This window comes from Sus scrofa, chromosome 6 (assembly GCF_000003025.6).
Source record: "Sus scrofa isolate TJ Tabasco breed Duroc chromosome 6, Sscrofa11.1, whole genome shotgun sequence".
In the NCBI taxonomy this organism is placed as follows: domain Eukaryota; kingdom Metazoa; phylum Chordata; class Mammalia; order Artiodactyla; family Suidae; genus Sus; species Sus scrofa.
The window spans coordinates 100557569-100575116 of NC_010448.4; the positions used below are offsets into that span (position 1 = coordinate 100557569).

General features: G+C 38.7%; 1 protein-coding gene across 16 annotated transcripts in view; it reads right to left on the reverse strand.

Moving 5' to 3' along the window:
- Positions 1-17548, reverse strand: part of ARHGAP28 (Rho GTPase activating protein 28) — a 186624-nt gene that overhangs the window by 63184 nt on the left and 105892 nt on the right. For 14 of the 16 annotated variants that reach the window (XR_002345017.1, XM_021096082.1, XM_021096074.1 and 11 more), the window contains one exon: positions 6082-6283. Coding sequence is in view for 1 of the 16 variants with exons in the window: in XM_021096084.1 (XP_020951743.1) it covers position 5176; positions 6082-6283 (203 nt within the window). In the remaining 15 variants the exon portion in view is untranslated. Of the gene's footprint in view, positions 1-5175; positions 5177-6081; positions 6284-8906; positions 10877-17548 lie in introns of those variants that run through there. The other 2 variants (XM_021096084.1, XM_021096081.1) reach the window with 2 other exon arrangements.

Genomic DNA, 17548 nt, shown 5'->3' on the forward strand with positions numbered 1-17548 from the left:
GTTGTGAGTGCGGCCCTGAAAAGCAAAAAAAAAAAAAAAAAAAAAAAAAAAAAAAACACGTCATGATGATGACAAATTGCTATTGAAAATCAGATGTGCAAAAACAATAAAAAGTTTGGGCAGTAACAACATCCCATGACAGAAAATCCACTATATTACCTTCTGGGAACTCTACTAAACAAGCATTACCTGAATAAGGTTTATTTAAAGAGCAGATTAGACTGATTTGTAAATAACTTGTCAAATCATCACTCCAGAGATGCTTGACTCTGCATTATTCTATCACTGGTTGGTGGACAAAAGCCTTCTGAAGTCTATATATACAGTTCCAATTCCTTTTGCTACCTTGTTTTTATTGCTCATTTGCTTTATAAGTTGTCCGTTTAAAAGAAAATGCAAAGGTAAACTTGGCTTTGATTGCCTGAATCTAAAATAATAAACCTTTTAGAATGTATATATGTTTCTGTGACTGGGTCACCTTGCTGTACAGTAGAAAATTGACAGAACACTGTAAACCAGCTATGATAGTAAAAATAAAAAAATAAAATAAAATAATAAACCTTTTAAATTATGACTTGGAAGTCTTCCTTTACTTAAGCATTAGATAAGATTTCCACTTTTTAAAGACACAATTTATAAGTGTAATTTAATCCTGAAATTTTAAAAACCGGATTTTCCCCCCATTTACTCCCTCCCTCTGTAAGCAATAACTAAAGAGTGGGAAGGAGTACTTTGTAAGGTCAGCTAACATCCACTAAGGTGCAAATGGTCTCAGTCCTTGGACTCAGACTGCAGAATACCTAGAACGTATATTTTCTGTAGGAAAGAAACGCCTTACAGAGATGAGTGTTACTCCTGTTTGCCGAACTGTGGACAAGGTAAGCCTGTGTTCATTACCCCAGCTGCCAAATGTGTAACCTCACAGGAAACACCTCTGTGACTTCCAGCTCCATATGTCCAATTGCCTCCTCAATATCTACTTGGCTCTACTAGTCATATAGCAACCTCGACGTGTTCAAACCTGCACACACTCATCCCTAAATGCATGAACTCCACCATCCATCTAATTTGGCAAAAGCATGGAACCCAGGAGACATTACTGACAGCTCCTTCTCTTCTGTACATCAATACATCACTAACTCCCTAGATACTACCTTCTAATTATGTCTCAGGAGTGCTCATCTTTCTCTGTCTCCTCTGCATGTGACCCTGGTCCAAGCTACCATCATCTCTCATCCAAATGGCTACAACAGCTTCCCAACAGTTCTTTCCATTCTTGGTTCCCTTTCCAATCCTTTTTCCATATTGTAACTAAATTCCTCCTTTCACAATGCAGACATGAACCGATTACCCCTTTCTAAAATAGTGCCAAAATTTTCTCTTGCTCATAGGATTAAGACTAAAACCCTTAACATGGCCCACAGGGTATGTAGCTGTGCACCTTTCTGGCCATACCTTGTACCATGCTCTCTTCACCCTCACTTCTTTAGCCTCACTGGTCTACTTCTGGTTCCTCGAAAGCACTATGCTTTAGTTTGTAATAAGGCCTTTGGATATGCCAATCCTTGACCCCCCCCTAATTATTGGCCATTTAGGGCTGCAGATCTCAACGTATACATTCATTCCTTTTTTTCCCCTGAACACTCTGGATAAGGTCAAGTCCTACTGATGTCTGTCCCGACACTTCTGTATTTCTTTCTCCTTCAAATAATATTCCCCCCTAAAAATATCTAGTTATATTATTTCAAAAATTACTTTCTCTTCCACTAGATTATAAACACCATGAGAGAAAAAAAATTGTGCCTTTATTAATAACTCTAACACCAAAATCTTGCATAGTACTTGCAGAATATATACACATATTGGTTTAATTCCTTAATTAATTAACTTTCAGTTAAAATATATACTTAAGGAATTATTCTAAGTCAGAAAATGATGAATATAAGGCATCATCTTTAAAAAATAAATGTAGCTATTATATATGCCATTCTGAACTGGATTCTTTTTTTTATAAAAGATACTATGGGGAAAATTGGCAGAATTTAAATGCATTATTTGGATCAGATAATAATAATATATCCAAAATAAGTTCTTCTTCTTTATTTATTTATTTATTTTTTTTGGTCTTTTTAGGGCCATACCTGTGGCATATGGAGGTTCCCAGGCTAGGGGTTGAATCAGAGCTACAGCTGCTGACCTACACCACAGCCACAGCAATGCCAGATTCAAGCCACGTCTATGACCTACACCACAGCTCCCAGCAATGCTGGATCCTTAACCCACTGTGTGAGGCCAGGGATCGAACCTGTGTCCTCATGGATGCCAGTCAGATTCGTTTCTGCTGAGCCACAATGGGAACTTCCAAAATAAGTTCTTGATTTTAATATATATACCATTACTATTTAGAGAATGGCTCACTCTCTCTATATGGATCCATATATATGCTTATGTATATCTATATATATATATATATATGTATATCTTTATATTTATATAAAAGAGAGACCTCCCAAAAAGGGGGAAAATTAGACAAATCTGCAATTATCCAAGTTGAAGATTTTTATGTCTTCTATCAGTAATTGATAGAATAGACAAAAAGTGTACATTTATATGTATTCACAATATGTATATTTATATATGCATATTAAATACTTAAAGACCTAAAGTTCTTGGGAGTGTTAGGACGTTAGGTTGGCAAGTTACTCTCAAAAGGTCAAATGGGTCCAGAAAAAAAGGTTGTTTGCACTATACTTGATATTCTTCTGTAAGTGTGCAATTATTTCACAATGAAAATATATGAGATTTATATATACAATGCTGTACTGATGGTAGTATAACACATGCAGATGCTATGCATATAACAATAATATAAAGTGTTGGACAGGAAAGGAAGGAATTGTACCGCTGTAAAATTCTTGCATTTTGTATGACAAAGTTTAACATTTATTCCAAGTATACTGTGATAAATTAGAGATAAATATTATAATACCTGAACTGTCACTAAAAATCAAAGCAGTACAGCTGAAATGATACAAAGAAATTACAAAAAATATGAAAAATAGAGAGTAAAAAAAATGATATACCACACAAAGAGTGACCTTAAGAAACCCAGAGTAACTATATCAGTATTAGACAAAGTAGACTTCAAGACAAGGACTATTACTAGAAATATTGAAAAATGTCATTTATAATGATAAAATGGGCTGGTTCAACAAGGAGGGATGACAATCATAAATGTATATGTATCTAATCACAGTTTCAAAATATAAGGAGCAAAAACTGAAAGAATCAAAGGGAAAAGTAGAAAAATACACAGAATTAGAGATTTTTAATAACCTTCATCAGTAATTGATAGAAAAAAATCAGACAAACATTAAGAAGACCACACTAACTTTGATCCAATGTACCAACCACCTTGATCTAATGGGTGTTTTTAGAGCACCATACCACTCAATGAAGATAGAGCATGTCCTTTTTAAGTGTACATGGAACTTTGATCAAGACAGACCATATAATAGGCCTTAAAATAGGTTTAAATAAATTTCAATGATTGAAACTTACAAACTATATTACTTAATCATAATACAATTAATTTAGAAACCAATAATGATGGGATGTCTAGAAAATTCCCCACTATTTAGAATTTTAAATATAAACAAGACAATGAGAAAACATTTAAAACTGAATACTAATGAAAATAAAACAGCGAAATTTGTGGAACGGAGGGAAAGCAGGGCTTCAAGGAACTAGTTCATAATCAAAATGATAAAAAAAAAATAAAACTAATGGTCTAGGATTCTACCTTAAGATAGAAAAAACAAGCAAATTAGACACAAAAGTCATACATGCAGGAAACACAGAAATCAAAATGCAAGTAAAACATGTGAAAAAGTTCAACATCCATTTACAATATTCCCACAAAACTAGGACTAGAAGGCCATTGATAAAAAGCATCTATAAAAAATTTACAGTTACAATCATTTTTAACGATACCCATCTCACCCTTTCCTGGCAAAACTAGGAACATAGCAAGGATGTGAACTGTCACCACTTACTTTTACACAGCTTATACTGGAGGCCTTACCAGTACACTAGAGCAAGACAAAGATAAAAATAAAAATAAAAACAGGAAAGTCAGAAAGGAAAAAGTAAAACTGTCCATATTCATAAAAGATCTCTTTGTTTGTGTAGAAAATCCTAAGAAATCTAGTAGTAGACAACTTCTGGTAAGTGAATTTTAAAAAGGTAACGGAATATAAGGTAAAGTTATAAAAATCAATTGTACTTCTATGTGCCAGTTGCAAACAACTGCAACGCGAGAGAGTTCAAGGAATGAGAAAGATACCCAGTCAAAAGACCTCGCTAAGAAAATGAATAGGCAAGCCACAGACAGTGAGAAAATATTTGCAAAATATATATCTGACAAAAGACATATCCAGAATGTAAGAAAAATTCATACAGGTCAATAATAATTTTTAAAAATAGTCAAAAGATTTCGCAAAGCAAGATATACCCAATAAGAAAAGGAATTCTCTATTAATACACCAGATGAATCTCAAAAATATGTTCCGTGAAAGAAGTCAAACTGTAATCTATGCTGCGAAAACATCACAACTATGGTTGTCTCTGGCCAGGGACAGCAAGTCATGATGAGACTGGGAAAACCATGAGGAAATTTTCTGAGTTGTTATCGGATAACTGAAATGTTATCTACCTTGATTAGTGCGAGGTTACAAAATTAGCATTTGTCAAAACTCATTGAATTGCACAGTTAAGATCTGGGCATATGCTTCAAGGGAAAAAAAAATCAGTAAAATAAATTTCAAACTCTAGTTAGTAGGTATGCTTTTGTCGAAGTTTATGTTGGCAAACCTGAAAATATTGTCTATATACTCCAGGCTTGAGCAAATGAAAAAATATACTGAGGAAAATAAGAACTAGGTTTCTCATTATTGGAGAAGGGAGTTACAAATACAGAAAAAGGGATACCAACAAGGAACTCTATGGTGTTGGATTGGAATTGGAGGTTATCATCACAAACTCGTGATTTGAATGCAGATAGCTGGCTAGATAGCAAGAAAAACGAAGTGGAGAATAAGAGGTACTTTCCATTATGTGTCTTTCTGGATCCGAAAAGGCAAGATATAAGGATGTAAGTAAAAGGAATAAAAACACCCTTCACTGACAGAGGATGGTTCCCTTGAATGGATTCTTATAAAATCTGTGGTAGGACTTTTTGTTTCTAATGCTAAGTGAAAAATCCTAATTGTGATAGGTCTAAAAGATAGATAGTTTTTCAGAAACCTAAGAAAGATAGACTTGTAGCCAAGGGAAGGAAGAATGAAAAAGTTTTTAAACTTTCAGTTTATCTTGATAGATGTCCTGAGGTTCATCACTGGCTAAAGAAAACATTCTTAGGTAGATACCTACTAACCCCCCTTCAGACTTTCTTATGTATTTACTTGTTGGTAGGTAGCACCTGGAGGAGACAACCTATGCATTTAATCCCAAATGAGTCATTTTGCTCTTTTTGAAATTAAGGACAATTATACTTTGGGGGGGTCTTCGAACTTCTGTTTAATTTCACTGGAAACTAGTCATTGACATACTTGATTATAGCTTTTATTTTGTGAAGGATAAGATTATCCATTCTCTAAATATGTAATATCTACTAGTAAATGCTTCAAAGTCAAATATTTTTTTCTTCAGAATTATGCTGGCAATTTTTTTTTGCTGTCTCTCCCTCTCTTTTGTGCACAAATGTAAAAGCCATTACAGTCAGAATACTCAATCTGCCAGGTGACTGTGAACTGAATCAACAGGTCCAGCGTCCCTAAGTGGTGATGGATGAGGAGTCATTTTGGACTGTGCTGACAGCCCTCCTTCAGATCACGTCACCTTGGATGGGAGCCACCCGGAGCCAGGCCAGCAGACAGAAGTCAGTGGGAGCAGGCAGCTAGATGCCAAATTCTACTGATTCATTTCTTAAACCACCAGTGGAATGATTTCTCCCTTTCCAATGGAAGAAGACAGAGCATACGTGGAAAAACGGCACAAAGGAAAGCAAATCTAGCACCTTACCATCAGGGGCTTGACCTCGGCCGGCGTCTGCTCGTCCTGACCTCCCATGCTATTCTCTTTGATGCTTTCAGTTTCCCGCCAGAAATCCTCCAGGGAGGTGCTGTCTACAGAGGCCTGCGAATTGGAGCGGCTGAACGCAGGGGGTTGTAGGGATTCATTGGAGAGCATCCTGTTAATTCTTCGGCAGCGAGGGATGGACTTTCTGAGGAAAGAATTGTATCTGTGAGTGACAATCACTATCTCATGTTAGCAATCACGTGATTAAATTCAAGTGTGAAATCAATGGATAGATGGAGTAAGTGTGACAGAAAGGGTTTGAGGGAATAACTGCCAGTCAGTGACGGCCCCATCCTTTTCATTCTCTGTAATTCATGATGACTCTGTGGCCATGTGGGATTACCACAGAAAAATAGTTTTTTAAAAATAATTTTCACACCCTCATAAAGTAGGAAGTTAATATTGGCCAAAAAAAAAAAAAAAAAAAAAAAAAGGAACAAAGAATTGGCGAGGCTGTGGAAAACCTGGAACTTTCTTCATTGCTGGTGCAAATGTGAAATGGTACAGCCTCTGTGGAAAACAGCATGGAAGTCCCTCAAAAAAAGTGAACAGAGAACTACCGTACAATCTAGTAATTCCACTTCAGTCCGACTTCTGAGTAAACACCCAAAAGAAGTGAAGCAAGGTCTTGAAGAGATAATATGTAACATTTGTGTTCATAACACTATGACTCACAAGAGCCACAAGGTAGCAGAAACTTAAATGTCCATCCACTAACAGACAGATGGATAACCAAAGTGTAGCAAATACATACAATAAAATATGATTTAGCCTAAAAAGAAAGGAAAACTTGACACATGCTACAACGTGGGTGAACCTTGAGGACATCACGCTAGGTGAAACAGAAAAATAAATGCTGTATGATCCACTTATATGAGGTACCTAAAGTCATCAAATTCATAGAGACAGAAAGTAGAATGCTGGTTTTTAAGGGTCTGTGGGGAAGAGGACATGGAGAGCTACCGTTTAATGGGTACAGAGTTTCATATTTACAAGATGAAAGAGTTCTGGAGGTGAATGGTGACAATGGTTACACAATGGTGTGAATGCACTTAACACTACTAGAATGCAGATTAAAGTTGTTGATATGGTAAATTTTATCTGTGTATTTTACCAGAATTTAAAAATAAATATAAATTTTAAAAACTTTTTTTGTCTTTTTAGGGCCACACGCGTGGCACATGGAGGTTCCCAGGCTAGGGGTCGAATCAGAGCTACAGCTGTGGGCCTACACCACAGCCGAAACAACTCAGGATCTGAGCCGCATCTGTGATCTACACCACAGCTCACAGCAACGCCGGATCCTTAACCCACTGAGCGAGGTCAGGGATCGAACCAGCATCCTCATGGATACTAGTCCAGTTCGTTAACCAGAGTCACAAAAACTCCTATTTTTAAAATTTAAGGGTAAGTTTTTTTTAAGTTAATGAGCTACTGAGAGGAAATAAACCATGACATTAAATGGGAAAACTCTCTTTTTTTTTTTTTTGTCTTTTTGTCTTTTGTTGTTGTTGTTGTTGCTATTTCTTGGGCCGCTCCCGCGGCATATGGAGGTTCCCAGGCCAGGGGTTGAATCGGAGCTGTAGCCACCAGCCTACGCCAGAGCCACAGCAACGCGGGATCCGAGCCGCGTCTGCAACCTACACCACAGCTCACAGCAACGCCGGATCGTTAACCCACTGAGCAAGGACAGGGACTGAACCCGCAACCTCATGGTTCCTAGTTGGATTCGTTAACCACTGCGCCACGACGGGAACTCCAGGAAACTCTATATTTGGATGGGGAGGTGGGACACTGGCCCAGACCAGAGACCTTCACTCAATCTGGGAGAAATGGATTGCCACTAAGGGAAGGGTCCAACTGCTGAGGGAGGTGGTGTCGGCTCAAGTTATCACCAAACACACAACTGCCTGAGGACAACAGCTGAACAAGGCAGGGTGCAGCTCCAAGGGTACCTTCCTCTGGGGTTGCTTCAAGGGCTAAATGAATCAGCACATGTAAAGCATTTAGGACATAAAGATATCCAACGGATGCTAGTTTTAAAAAAAAAGGCACAGGAGTTCCCACTGTGGTGAGCAGAAACGAATCTGACTAGGAACCATGAGGTTTCAGGTTTGATCCCTGGCCTTGCTCAATGGGTTAAGGATCCAATGTTGCCGTGAGCTGTGGTGTAGTTGACAGATGCGGCTCGGATCCTGCGTTGCTCTGGCTCTGGCGTAGGCTGGCAGCTGCAGCTCTGATTAGACCCCTAGCCTGGGAACCTCCATATGCTGCGGGTGTGGCCCTAAGAAAAGCAAAAAAAAAAAAAAAAAAAAAAAAAAAAAAAAAAGGCACAGTGGGGGCGATAGATGCCAAAATGTTGGACTTCTGAGAGATTCTGGAGATTTAGATAAAAATAAAATATTTTTATGTGAGGCGGTGGATGTGTTCACTACCCTTATTACACATGTATTTAGCAATCTACATATGTATCAAATCATCAGGTCATACACCTTAAATTTACCCAATGTCATACATCAATTACATCTCAATAAAGCTGCAAAAGTTAAAAACTGTTTGACTTCCATGATACATGATTGACAAATACTACACTTCTTAGAAACAGACTGTTTGATTAACTGGAACACTTCAGTCCCCAGCCAGGAAGAATAACTGAATCACTTGACATAGCACAAGCTTCTGTCCATAGTCTTCCATGACTTTTTGCTTTTTAATTTCCCATTTGGAATGCGTATGTAACTCCAGTCAGAGAACTCCTCCACGCTCACCTTCTTCTCCTTGGTCCACTGGAATTAAACAAAAACCCCTTAATCCATGTGTGGTCAGAGCTGTTCCACCCAAAAGAGGGACTCCTGATGGAAAGAGTAATGGCACAGTCATGTCCAATGGTGGCATTCTTACTCGCTTCGGACAATTACATTTTGATATTCAGAGCAGCCAGTGACTGCTACCAAATTCGGCCAGGTCCTACGGCATAGGTAAAGTGCACTGATGTGCGTGAAAATACAAAAAAAAAAAAAAGAGGAAAATAACAAAAATTCTATGTGCTCATATTGTCTACATCTCTAGGAATCCTAAATTTCTCTATCACTTTTAGTAGAAATTTGTAGAGTTTGATCATTGCTCCTGAGACTGGACCAGACTGTGTAAGTTCTAGCTCTGCAGTGAGATAACCAATTTAGTTTTAAAACCCCCTAAAAGCATTTTGGGAAAGTATGAAATATCTACTTTTATTTTTTATACTTTTCTGTGTGACAAAAATAATTTTAGGCAGCTGTGTTTGATAACTGGGTGATAAAGAGTTCTTCCCTGAATTCTTTATAGTTTGACAAGACATGAAATCAACACAGGTTATCAAGACAGTCACTGCTCCTTTTTCTTTTTTTTTTTTTTTTGTCTTTTTGTTGTTGTTGCTATTTCTTGGGCCGCTCCCACGGCATATGGAGGTTCCCAGGCTAGGGGTCCAATCGGAGCTGTAGCCACCGGCCTACACCAGAGCCACAGCAACGCAGGATCCGAGCCATGTCTGCAACCTACACCACAGCTCATGGCAATTCCAGATCCTTAACCCACTGAGCAAGGACAGGGACCGAACCGGCAACCTCATGGTTCCTAGTCGGATTCGTTAACCACTGCGCCACGACGGGAACTCCTGCTCCTTATATTATTTTTGGGCTTTTAAGCCTTTTCTCTTTTGCAACAAGCCCAATACTGAAAACCAAAAAAAAAAACCTCATAGAATTCTAGAATATCAACATCGACTTCTGGGAATAAGGGAAGGACGGGATTAAGATGGCAGAAAAGAAGGACTGGAGCTCAACTTCTCTCCTAAAAACAACAAAATTCACAACTAAAGACTGACCACACTTCACCAAAATGGACCAGAAACCTTAAAAAAGATACCCTACTCCAGAAGAAAAAGAGGAGGCCACATCAAGAGGTAGGAGGGGTGATTTCACAATATAAACAACCCCATACTTCATGGGTGGGAAGTTCCACAGACTGGAAACTAACTGAGAGACTCACCTACAGGAGTGAGAGTTCTGAGCCCCACATCAAACCCTCACGTGTGGGGATCTGGCACAGGCAGAAGGAGCCCCGGAGCATCTGGCATTGAAGGCCAGTGGGGCTTGTGGGCAAGAGCTCCACGGGACTGGGGGAAACGGAGACCCCATTCTTAAAAGGCGCACACAGACTTTCACGTGCACTGAGTCCCAGGGCAAAGCAAAGTCTCCAAGGGAATCTGGGTTAAGCCTGACCGCAGTTCTTGGAGGACATCCTGGGAAAACAGGGGTGAATGTGAGGGAAGGACATTGAAAGCAAAGCTCTTGGGAATATTCAGCAGCAGTGCCTTTCTCTGGAGGTGGCCATTTTGGGAAAATCTGGCCCCACCCGTCAGCCAGCCTCTGAGAAGCCCCAGGGCAAACAACAACCCAGGTGGGATCACAGCCCCACCCCTCAGTAAACAGGCTCCCTAAAGACCCCTGAGGCACACAGTTGCCTCTAATCCCATCCAGGCTAAGCCCCACCCACCAGAGGGATTAGAATCGGCTCCTCCTACCAGGGAGCAGGCATCAGCCCCTCCCATCAGGAAGCCTACACCAAGCCCCCATACTGACTTCAGCCACAGGGGGGCAGACATCAGAAGTAAGAGAGGCTACAACTCTATTATCTGTAAGAAGGTCACCACACCAAAAACCTATAAAAATGGAAAGACAGAGAACTATAACTCAGATGAGGGAGAAAGAAAAAACCCCAGAAAAACAGCTAAGCCATGAGGAGATTCTCAGCCCCCAGAAAAAGACTTTAGACTGTTGATGCTGAAGAAGATGTAAGGCATTGGAAATAAACTGGAGGCAAAGATGGATAACTTACAGGAAACACTGACCAAAGAGATACAAGATATAAAACTTAAACAAGAAGAGATGCAAAATACAATAACTCAACATCGACTTCTGTAAAAGTGTAACCAGTTACCACTGCTCACAGCCCACTGCCCTCCATGTGCCATATTCAGAAAAATCATACAAATGTCTTAAACTCTAGTTCTAGCTTTTTTAATGTTTACTCTTAAGAAAGAATATGATTGACTTGTAAACAATTCAGTCTTAACAGAAAACATGGAGTAAGTTTTTAGAAATTACAAGATAGTATATTACAAGCATAAAAGTTTAAATATACAATTTTTAAAGCAGCAACTGAAGGTCTTCTCCCATCTGTATCACATATCGTTCTATGAGCTGTTTTGCTTTTCCCCACTCAAAAACAGGTCAGAGCTACCTTTTCCATGCCAATATAGAGACATCATCTCAATAGCTGCACAGAGCAATTTATCTTAGAGAGTAAGCAAAAATGCAGATGTAATGAAGCACTGAAAATGTTTTAAGATGTGAGAGCTTTGGGAAATAATAAGTGAATCTTAGAAGATGAGGAGCATATATTTTTAGGGCTAATAAGAATTATCTTAGTCATGGCTGAGTTCCTCACTCATGCAAAGGTCATGTTGGTGGAACCTGGGAGAAAGAACATCATCAACTTCGGCTGGGACAAGGGGATCCGATGTGAAACACAGGTCATGACCATCTGCGCAACACACTGGTTTCTGCTGAGAGAATCCACCCAAAGAATTCTTTAATTGCAGTGGTCAACTATTTTTTTTGGCAATCAGGTCAGACAACATTTTTGAGAAAAGCACATTTGGAAGAGTTCTCACTTTTTTCATTAGGGGTCCAAATATTTCCCCCTTCATCCCAGGGTGGAGCTGGGACCATGACCTTCCAGTCTTGAAGTATTACATAACCATGATGCTCCAATCCTGGGACAAGCCTCACAGCTTCATACCTCACCATATTAGGATAAGTAGAGCTTAAGCCACATCAACTGTTTGTATCTTCTTCCCAAAACAATACTAGGAAAACATTACATGAAAAACAGAATGCAGCAGTTACAGAGCATTATACAGCAACTTTTGTTGAGAAAACACCATTAGGTTTAAAATTAGATTTTAAGTGGATGGTAATTACCATTAATTCAAAGTAGTATTAATAATAAAAGATTTTATTATTCTACTTTCTGCTCTATTATATTTTAGAAATTCTTTGCATGATACTTTAAGAATTACCAGAGATCTATAACTTATATAACTGTGTGCCTCGAAGTAGTATTTTATAGCTTCAGAATAATGCACTTATAAGTGTTTAATTCTCCCTTCACTTCTTATTATATTACTATTATTGCCTTATGTTGCTTTTTCACATGTTTACCCACCACAATAGTTATCATATTTGTTTTTTAAAAAGTCAATAACTTTAAAAAAAATTAATTAGTCTTTTACATTTGTCGTTTCTGGTGTTCTTCATCCTTCCTGTATGTCCACATACCCATAACAGATCATTTCCAATCAGTTTTGAAAACTTCCTTTGGTATCCTTCCCTTTTTCTTTAGCATTTCTTGTGCTATGGATATGCTGGGAACAAATTTCCTCATATTTCTTTCTGAACATGCCTTTAATTTATGATGAACGTGTTTACTGGGCATAGGATTCTAGGCCAGCAGTTTTTATTGTTTTTCTATTTTTTTTTTTTTTTTTTTTTTGGTCGTTCCTGCTGCCTGTAGACGTTCTGGGCCAAGGATTGACCCCATGCCACAGCAGTGACCCAGACCACAGCAGTGACAATGCTGAATCCTTAACCCACTGCGCCATAAGGGAACTCCTATAATCTTTAAAAGATATGCCATTGTCTTTTGTATTCTTGATTCTGATGAAATCAGAATTCTTACTGACATTTTTCTAAATATAATGTTTTTCCTCTCTAACTGCTTTTAATAGATTTTTCCCTTTATCTTTTGTTTTTAGAAGTTTAATTATGAAAGCCTAGATTGTGGTTTTATTTGTATTTATTCTGCTTAAGGTTTACTGAGCTTCTTGAATCTGTGGGTGAATGTATTGCATAAACTTTGGGACAATCTTATCCATTTTCTCTTCAAGTATTTCTTCTATCCAACACTTTCCCTTCTTCTTCTAGAATTCCAATAATGCAACTATTTGATATTGTCCCAAATGTTCTTCACAATATGTATGCTTTGCTTCCCCTCAACTCTCATCCCTTTGTGCTTCAGTTTAGAGAATTTCCCCTACCCTGTCTTCAGGTTCACTTTTCCTTTCTTGTATGTGTCTAATCCTTAAAAAGTTCCTCTAATGAACACTTTAATTCTTTTTGGTGTATGGCAGACATTGTTTTTAAAAGAACTTTAGAAAACTGGAGTAAACAGTAATTTCCCCAAGAATGGCAAGCCTTTTCCTCTGTCTTGTAGTCTTGTAGTTGAAGTGATATACAGATGATTTCAATCCAATCAGAAGCTGAGGTGAGTGTGCACTGAGTTGCAACTTTAATTAGTTTTAGGTTACCTCTGCTTCCAAATGTTTTGAGTGGGAGATCTGCCTTGTGTGTATTACAGGTCTTTCCCTCAATAGGGTTTTGGAATGAACACCATGGGACTACAGGAAATGCTCTTTCCTTTGAGCCTAGCCCCCAGCCTCCTGTGTTGCTGGACTCACAGTAAAATTCCCAAAGGGAAGAGTTGTCAGATGTGGAAAACTAGCTTTGCATTTGGGGCTTCGACAGATTCCAATCTTTTGCACCAGTGCAGGCAAACACTAACTGCTCCATGGCTGTCTCCTCTCCCCTCTGTCAAGGCAGGTGTGATCCTCTGCCCAGAAGTGCACAGACTCAGGGAGAGATATACACTCAGGGAAGGAAGTCACTGCTGGGTTCAGCTCACTTCAGAAGAGCTCTTCTCTCTCTGGAACTTAGTTACTTAAGGCTTCTTTGTGTACAGAACTCTCCATTATAGTTTTTAAAAAATGATTTTTACTTTTGTCGTCTCTTCTTCAGTTGCAACAGTGAGAAGGTTAATTAGCCACAACCTAGTCTATGTTCTAACTGGAAGTATAACTCCCACAGAATACCATAAACACATCAAATTTTTTAAAAAACATTACGTTTACCAATGAAACACCTGCTCTGTCTAAGCAAATGTTCAATTGTTCTGAGTATATTCCACAGAATATTATAAAAGGACATACCTCTTGCTAGGAAATACTTATTTTATGGCCTTTATTATTTCTTATTTAGTAAAGAATTTCATATGTAACAATTTATTGTCACACACATTACATCATTTGATCCTTGTATTAACCTCATGAGGTAGCCAAAGCAAGTATTATATGTCTCATGATTCAATGAGGGAAACAGTTATTGAAAGTGAAGATGCATTAACTTACCATCACAATTACAATAAAATGTAAATTCTTTTCTATGACTTCATGGCCCAGGATGTTCTGTCCTCAAAAGTCTTATCCAGTCTCACCTTGCATCACTCTCCCCTGATGTAGCACCAGGCATACTAATATTTTCTTTGTTTCTCTAAAAGCTTTTCCTTCCCTTATGAAATTTGTTTGTTCGTTTGTTTGTTTGTTTGTTTTCCTGCCTGGAACATCCTCTATCTATTTCCATGGCAAGATGCTTCTCATCATTTAGCTCCTAATGTTAATGTCACCTCCTCGGGGGACATTTTCCTGGCCACCCTAACACAGCTCTCCTCCAGTTATCCATCATTTCAGCCTTCTGCATTTCCTTCTTCTCAGCAGCACTACACATTTCAACTATTCACCTGCTTCATTTTTTGGAACTATTTTTGCCACTAGAATTTAGAGGAACCATGTCTGTCTTATTTACATAGTATCTGGCCAATAGCAAGAACTCAGAAATGTTTACTGAATGAATGGCTAAGAATGCGAAGCCAGGATATGAATTCACACCTTTTCAATCCTGTTCAAATGATTTCCTATAGTAATCCTTCTTAATTTCAAAAGTCTCCTCAGGTATCTGTGTATCTGTGCATAGCACTACATATTTTTATACCACAGAAAGAATATAATGTGATTTAGAGAAAAGCTCTGAAGCCAGCTAGCAGGTATGAATGTGGGCTCTGCCACGTCCTAGATCTACAACCCTGAGCAAGCTATTGAACCACTGCACCTTCATTTCCGAATCTGTAAAATGGAAATATTAACATATACATTCCATGTATTATGTTGAGGATTAAGTGAGTTAATATATGTGAATTGTACGGCACATCGTAATTAGTAATCCCCTGGGTTATTACAATAATTTGTTAGCATGCCTATGGCTAGGTTTAGGGTCAGGCTAAAACAGGTGCTAAAATATCACCAGGGCATTAAAATGTCACTAAGAATATAATGAGGTACATAAAAATTGCATTTAGCAGAAAGCATCTCTGACCTAACCCCATTCCAAAGCCTTGTCTCCCTAACTCCCTTGGCCAGAACTAGCCATCTGACACAATTCAGCCAAGTCTCAGAAGAAAAGTCCCTCTGCACACCTTCAATATTATCTTTGGTTTTCCTGCTACAGATGGCATCCCTTTCTCTTTCTACTTCTCCCTTACTGGAATGTAGACAAGATGACTGGTGCCTCGGCAGCCATCTTACAACCATAAAAGAAAATTCAGGAAAATTGTAGTGATCAGCTACGATATTACTGGGTCTCAGAAATAACATCAGATGCTACCTATTCTCTAGACTTGTAAAAATGTGAGAAAAATGAACTCCTATTCAAAAAAAGGCCATTCTAATCTTTGTTGTTGTTATTATTATTGTTGTTGTTCTTGCAGTCTAAATGATTCCTAATTGATGAAACTAGAAGGAATACTTTAATAAGTCACTTGGGGTGGGGGGAGATGAGACACCATCTCCACTCCACTAAGGGGAATATTCAAAGACATTAGACAGTCAGTAACCTGCCTCCTTAAGGAAAGTGGGCTCTAATGTAATGACTTCCCATTTTAAGGGCTGCCAAATAATTAGCTAACACCATGTCCTGCTCTGGTCTTGATCTGTATATTATCCAGTTAATTTTCATTCCTGCTGAAGAGATTCCTGCCTGAATACACAGGGAATATATTACATTGCCCTCAAATCAAATGTGTTCCAAGACTTTTTGGAAGAATGTATCAAAATCAAAGAGTTCCCCTTCTCTTTCTGAAAGAAGAGGACTGAATCTCCCCGCTGTCACTGTCACTGCACCACATCGAAGGCAGCACTGTGTGACCTCCAGAGAAACCATCCTGGATTCTGCCCGCAGTGGCCTGTGCACCAGGGTTCTTGCAAGAGAAACCTCTCTCTCCATGACAGACCCTGGACACAATCCCAGTAATGCAGCTGTTTGCCCTCTTAGCTTCCTGGGGAGGTCACTCAGAATGACAAGAGTAAGAGGACAAATCCCTTGTTTTCAGACTCTGGCTTCTCAGTATCTTTCTAACATGCTTATAAACAAGCTCGACTTGGGTGTCCTGGAAAAAGCACTTGAAAGGCAATGGCGATAAAAAGAAGCTATAGTTTCAGAGGAGGTTCCCGCTCCGTCTCAGGCTCCTGTCTCTGTCTTTCTCTAACATTCTGGCATCCTTTGCTCCTCATCCTGCCAGCCCAGTTTTCTGTTCCTTTCTTGGCCTTCCTCACCCCTCATAGGGGAACGAGGAGAAAGCTGATGAAGCTATTCCCTCAAAAGGTAAACAGGTCTGCTTGAATCTCTCTGCTGGCAGAAAAAGATACAGAAAAATGTGTTTGTAGATTAGAGGGAGGCTTAAAACAGCAAACAAATCTCAGTCACTCAGCAGGGAATATTTGAAATGGTTTTGAAAGCTGGAATTTATTTTAACCAGTTGAGGTTCACCACTGCAATTAAATTCTTCTGAGTCTATGTATCACTTCTGAGCGCAGGCACTGGGCTAGAAATGGGAAAAGTGACAATGAAGAAATAACGACTTCCAACACTGAACTCCAGCAGTTACAAAGAAGGAGGCTCAAATGGGGCCACTGGCTCTTCTGTAAGGTAGAACGACAAAACCTTTTTGTGGAGGTGGGGGGAGAATGGCATAGTTTTCTGTACATCTTCCATTGAAAGGAAAGCAACCCCACAAGCTTGATTCTGAACGAACATAATTTGCTATGTTCTGTATACTGTTCTACCAAGAAAAGGCCACTAAATAAAATCAACCTTTGTACAGTTGCCACATAATTACAATACATCACTGACATGGGTGTATATAAATATACACATGGCAAAACCAAAATACAATGGCTCTTAAACGTCCTCTACTTTGGCGGAGGGGAAGGGGAAGTAGAGAGTGACTGCTGATGGGTATGGGACTTCTTTTTGGAATGATGAACACGTTCTGGAATTGATTAGTGATGGTATCACAACTTTGTGAATATACTAAAAACCACTGAATTGTACACTTTACAAGGGTGACTTTTATGTTATATAAATTATATCTCTATTTTTTAAATCATATAAGAAAATTCCCTGTAATTTTTTTTGAAATCAGA